This window comes from Austrofundulus limnaeus, unplaced genomic scaffold, assembly GCF_001266775.1.
Source record: "Austrofundulus limnaeus strain Quisiro unplaced genomic scaffold, Austrofundulus_limnaeus-1.0 Scaffold30, whole genome shotgun sequence".
NCBI lineage: Eukaryota > Metazoa > Chordata > Actinopteri > Cyprinodontiformes > Rivulidae > Austrofundulus > Austrofundulus limnaeus.
Window position 1 is genome coordinate 241,850 of NW_013952432.1, and position 5,960 is coordinate 247,809.

At 39.2% G+C, this 5,960-nt stretch overlaps 1 protein-coding gene across 1 annotated transcript in view; it reads left to right on the top strand.

The window, feature by feature from the left end:
* The window catches only part of LOC106515521 (cadherin-18), a gene marked incomplete in the record, with an annotated part of 145,299 nt that overhangs the window by 52,117 nt on the left and 87,222 nt on the right, over positions 1–5,960 (top strand). Inside the window, 1 exon segment of the mRNA XM_014005361.1 lies at positions 2,099–2,663. Within this exon segment, the coding sequence (XP_013860815.1) occupies positions 2,433–2,663 (231 nt within the window).

A 5,960-nucleotide genomic window follows, 5' to 3' on the forward strand; every position in this document is an offset into this window, starting at 1 on the left:
TATATATATACAGTTATAAACTTTTTTCACATCTAGTGAGAACAGGGGACAGGTGGAAGAGAACTTAGAGAGATGTAGTTATGCAGTCACTGATTATGAACAAATAAAGAAACTGATATTTAGTTTTTTTTTCTACTGAAGTGACAAAAAATAAAAAAGAGATGGAGTTATGCATGTAAAAGATGAAATTAATCCATATGCTGTATATAAGACTTCACATTTTCTGTCAGGAGATCAAACTGAAGGATGCCTCATAAAATCAAGGTTAAATAGAATTATTTTTATTTTTAATTTTTTTTCAAAACAGGACAGATTTCATGCTTCAGCGAGACATAAAATATATAACACATCTAGCTTTAAAATTATCTCCAAGTCCAGACAAATGGTGTACCAGGAATTAGGGCTGGACGGTACGACCTCAAATTCATATCATGGTATAAAATGAATCCCTGTCTCTGTAACAGTATATATATCGCAGTAGAAAATTATCATATAAAAGTAAAGATAATGTAAATTTTAGAGAATTTTTTGCAGAAAACTAATCATGATTAAACATAGCATTTTTGCTTTAATATCTGCCTACCATATAATGCCATATAATACCATCTGCCTGCTGAACTTAGCAGCTGCTCTGCCGCGCCCGCATCTTCATCATCTTCATCGTCAGAGCAGAAGCCGACAACATTAGCAAGTTAGATCTATGACGAACGAATGTCCATGTATTGTTTTTATCATCTCCGTAGGTAACAATATATAAAAAAACAAGTTTTTTCTCCGACAATTGGGTGTGAAAAACTACGGTTAAAGCTTCGCTCTGTGCGACGTGCAGCGGGATGGAGGGAGGAGCGAGGGAGAGATTATGATCCTGCAACACGGCATAACTTTTCTACAGCGCGAGGAGGGAATTTTGAAAATTTATTCTCTCTATACTTGTTTTAGAATGCTAAAATTTCTTCATTATATTTCGAACTCCTGCTCAGTTGTCTCTGCACTCGCAGCCATGCTGCCACAGGTGCGATGATGTAATGACGATAGGACGGTAGAGGGTAAATTTCTACCACAGGCCAACTTCATACCATTTCTACCATCTACCGCATATACTACACAGACCAGGAATGCATTTTTTTTTTCAAAAATAATGTAAGATGGTGAATGGATTGTACTTGTATAGTAACTTTCTATCCAACCAGGACACTCAAAGCACTTCACACAACAATCTGTACCCTCATTTACCCATTCACACAGCACTCTACTAGATCTCCTACAAATCTAACATACAGATCATCTATGGAGACTAATCAGTTCTAGTCACATTCATACACTGATGGGATACACATGCAAGGCATTGGGGGTGAAGTGTTTTGCCCAAGGACACAACAACTAAGACAGCTGGAAAGGGGGCTCAAACTGACAACCTACTGATTCCAGGACAACTCCCCTCACTGTGCCACAGGCGCCCCGCAAGTGCTGACATAGAGTGACGCAAAACAGTTCCTGCCATTTGTTTTCACTATAGAAGGTGGGAAAATGATAGAAATACATATTTTACTAAAATTAAACAATCAAATAAAAATAATCTGAATAGCTTAATGCCTACTCTTAATACAGGAAGTTTACTGCACCTCTTATTCATTGCAAACGAGGTGCACTCTAATCCTTGTCATTTGCCTTGGTTGTGTTAAAACATTCAAATTGAACGTTCTTTGGTTATTTTTAATAAAGTCAAGTCCTCCTTAGAGGCACAATGCCAACGCTTCATGACTGTGATTCATGGCTCTGATCTCACGGGGCAGTATCAGTCACCAAGCAGCGCTCTGACATTCTAAGCTTAGACAACCTTTTAACAGCGATGCAACTCTTTAAGTCCGAAGATATTTGCATCATCTGCATAATGGCACAAATGGATGGAAAAAAGCAGGGGAATTTTGTGCCTGTTCTGTGCTTTATCTTTGTCAGCTAGTTTGAAGTGTGATTTGTCTTCTCTCTGGATTTATAAGTTTCAATTCTAATTGGAAGGAATTAGTGGACACTTAGACTTTAATTTCCATCAAAAAAATCTCTAACACATGACTTCTCTTTCCTCTGCTCTTATTTCTAGGACATGCATGGCATCTAGGATTAACCTCTGCTCTTGGTAGAGCTACCCTGAAGTCCACATCCATTTGAACCAGCCCCCTACATCTGGAAAAGTCCATGATGTAAATGTAACTTGTTTTTTCTTCTTTCCGTTTTTTTAAAACCTTCAACTTTCAGCCATGAATTTTAGAGGATCTACCAGGATCAACATTTTGATAGGTTGGAGTTAAATTATCTTTTTTGCTGGGACCGCTGGACAGTGCAGCAGTGGCTATTGGGGCCGGCTGCTGTGGCGGTGGTGGGAGGACCTTATTGCCTTGGAATACAGGGATATATTTACAAAACTGCACGCCACCATGAGGATATCCACCACCACATGTCTCTGTCCCTTTTTGGTTTGCCTCTGCTTCATTCAGAGATGTTCTGGGGCAAGCCACCATGTCCCCACCAAAGTGCCCTCTAAGAACCAGACCAAACTGGCCAATGGGGAGACAGAGGTGCACCACAGGCCCAAGCGGGGGTGGATCTGGAACCAGTTCTTTGTTTTAGAAGAACACATGGGACCAGAAGCTCAGTATGTGGGAAAGGTAAGACTTTTATTGAATTGACTTGAAGTGTAAAAATAAAGAAAAATAATTATTTTCACCTTAGGAAACCTGCTTTGAACAGCTTACTTGGCATTTTTCTTGCACGTCTTGTTTATTGAGAAATGGGTTACAAATGGAACAAGTTGTTCCACTGTGGTAGATTACCAAGTCAGCATTGTACAAGCTGTTGTGTTTATCTTCTGATGCAGAATCCTTGTCTCATTTGTCAAGGTGTGTGTTTTTTTTTCCCCACATTACTTATATCTACCTGTCCGTTCCTCTCTGATAATGTCCAAAAAATGTTTTCTTTTCAGTAATTAATGAACACCTCCCATGGTGTCTGCCATTTTGGGAAGCCAGCAAGATTGGATCATGTCTGACAGTGAGAACAGGCCTCTACCTCAAGCTAACTTTCAAATAAAATATGATTTGATTTGATTGATTTTGATTTATTGATTTAACAGGAAAATATTACTAAAAATCAAGCCTGACTCAGCGTAATTGCTGTTTTACAGCAGGTTCCTGTTCTGCAGCACATAAAACACACAGAAATACAGCATCACAATCACATCATTATACACGATAGACACAAAAACAAACAAGCATACCAAATTTCTGGAAGGCAGCATTTGCAAAATAGGACGYCTAAATATGAGCACAACAAAAAGTGTCCAGCAGATGGCAGACAAGATTGATGATAGATGATGAAGATGATATTTTGAATACTGCGGTACAGAAACTCAGAATTGATTTCTTGGTGAGAGTTTACCTCCACAGTTAGAAAGTGGGCAGTGGCAGAATTGGGACCAAGCTGATAATATTATGAATGCAATTCTGTGTCGTTTTGAAATGACGGATGCCCCTCCGTGTGGGAAAGATTGTACAGAGTGTTCTTCCTGCTTGTGCAGGGTACAGTGGAAACCAGTTATTGGCTGTTGGTGATGACTTTTTCTGTTAGTTCCACAATAAGCCACAGGGAGCTGGGTAAGTCCTCTGCTTGCAGATTGCCTACCCTTATCTCCTAAAATGTGAAAATGTGGTTCTCTTCGCTGCAGTGATCATCATTCTAGGCACTCAGGCACAGACTAATCCTCAGCTGCACTCAGAGAAAAAGAATGAGACGAATGGCGAGCGCCTCTCTGACTACACATATGTCTGTATTTCAGCTATCGTTTGACAGGGAAAAGAAAGAGAAGACGACGATATGTTTGGACAAATGCTAGGGGAAAAAAGAACAGCAAACAGCACTTTTCACTTCAGATGTCTGCTCATTGAATCAACCTGGGATTTGAATGGAGCATTGTTTTGCAAAGTCTGTCAGAGATATGTTGTTAACTGACTAAACATGTTTATTCTGGTGTTTCTGATTCAAAAATGAATCTTGAAATCATCCAATACCAAAATAACATAACTTTGCATTGAGACTCATCTTGTCCTGAGTAAAAGCAAGAACAGAGATGTTGGCAACATATTCACAATGCCAGTTTAGTGAGGCTATAACTGCTAAACATGTGATTATTTATACATGAAATTGCTCTACTGCTTTGAAGTTCATTATTGTTAGCTTCACAGGCTGTTTTGTGCACGTCCTATTGCTACCGTGAGGGGTCTGTTGTTCAGTGTGTGTATTTTGTGTGTAATGGGTATTATTGATGAAAGAAAAGTGAACATAAACAGCTAATCCTTGGTGAATAAAGCACATAAAAAACAAACATTATTAGCAAATCAATTTGACAGGCATTTTTAAAGAGATGGGGTCTACAGATGGCAAGCGCAAAGAAACATTTAATTATGTGGGTTGGGATGGGCGTGCAGTGGCCTAATGTGTCCAAGAGACAGAATGACCCTTAATTAGATGAAAACAGCAGAGGAGGAGGGGGAATTAATGCACTCGACACCTACTGCATGGCATTTTTTATCCTTTCTTCTTCTTTTTTTTTTTGTTTGTTTGCTTGATTAAAACTTGAGACATTAGCAAGCAGCAAATGAGCAGCTTCACTGCAGGGAATTAAATCAAAAAATGTGAAAAAAAAGACCTCAATGATGTGAAATAAACTAACACATTCTCATGTTGGACTCGTTACATATAGACGCTTGGGCTTAGAGTGCCCAAGCATCAATATGTTGACACGTGGTGTACCCCCCGCGCGTCTGTCCTTGCCGCCCGTGGCATTTCCGGGTTTGCGTGACGTATGAGGTTGACATTAGGAATCAGGATTAAAGGTTAACTTTAGGGTCTGTGGTTGACATGAGGGATCACCATTAATGGTTAACTTTAGGGTCTGTGGTTAGCATGAGAGATGTGGTTAACATGAACGATCAGGGTTAATGGTTAACTTTAGAGCCTTTGATCAGGGTTAGGCTCTATAAGGCTAGTAGAAGTTAAATTTCGGGTCTACGACGGTTGGTTTCGCACAATTCTAGCCTTTTCAAAACACATTGTCCTCCTCCGCCCCATCTCGTACAGAACGGATGCGTGGGGTACCCCCCGCGTCTCAACATAATTACGCTTGGTCAAGCATCAATACCTTGACGCGGGGGGCATGAGAATGCGCTCAATAAACATAATATGAAAAGCTGCAAAAATAAACTATATTGTTTTGAAGAATGCCAGAGTTGTTGCTGTTTTGGCCAAACATTTGATATTTTGCTAACAGACAAAAAAGGTTGGTTCCAACATGACAGGCTGAAGGTTTAAACAAACATTTTATACAGCCACAAGTACCTCATAATTTACCATGTCCGTTAAATTGACCAAGTTATAAGCATTTTTATGTGCTTTTAAGTTGGTCATTGCAGCCATCTTGAGTTGGGCTGGCTCCCAATGTTAATTAACTGTTGATGTATATCTGTTGACTAGTTCCTTAAGGTTTAATAAAAGTACTTTAAGTAATTCACAATATCTTTTTTCTACCAGACAAATATACAGTACACAGTTGACTGCAAATAGTTTCTGGTAAAATAACTTAAAATAAATTACATAATCTGTTATCCTTCAGACTATGTGTAGGGCATCAAGTGCAGCAAATATCCCCAAATTTTAGGTCAGTATCTCTAAAAATGACTGAATTATACCATTTTATTATTTTCCCCCAAGATCAGTTTGCTGTGGTAGCTTTGTTGAATCTGCTGTCTCCAAATGGTAATCATTTGTACATGGTAGTTCTCAGACTATGTTTCCTGCAACTTTCAATACAATTCAGCCATCTTAAGCTTTTGGTGGGGATGCATATTATTCACACACACACACACACACACACACACACACACACACACACACACACACACACACACACA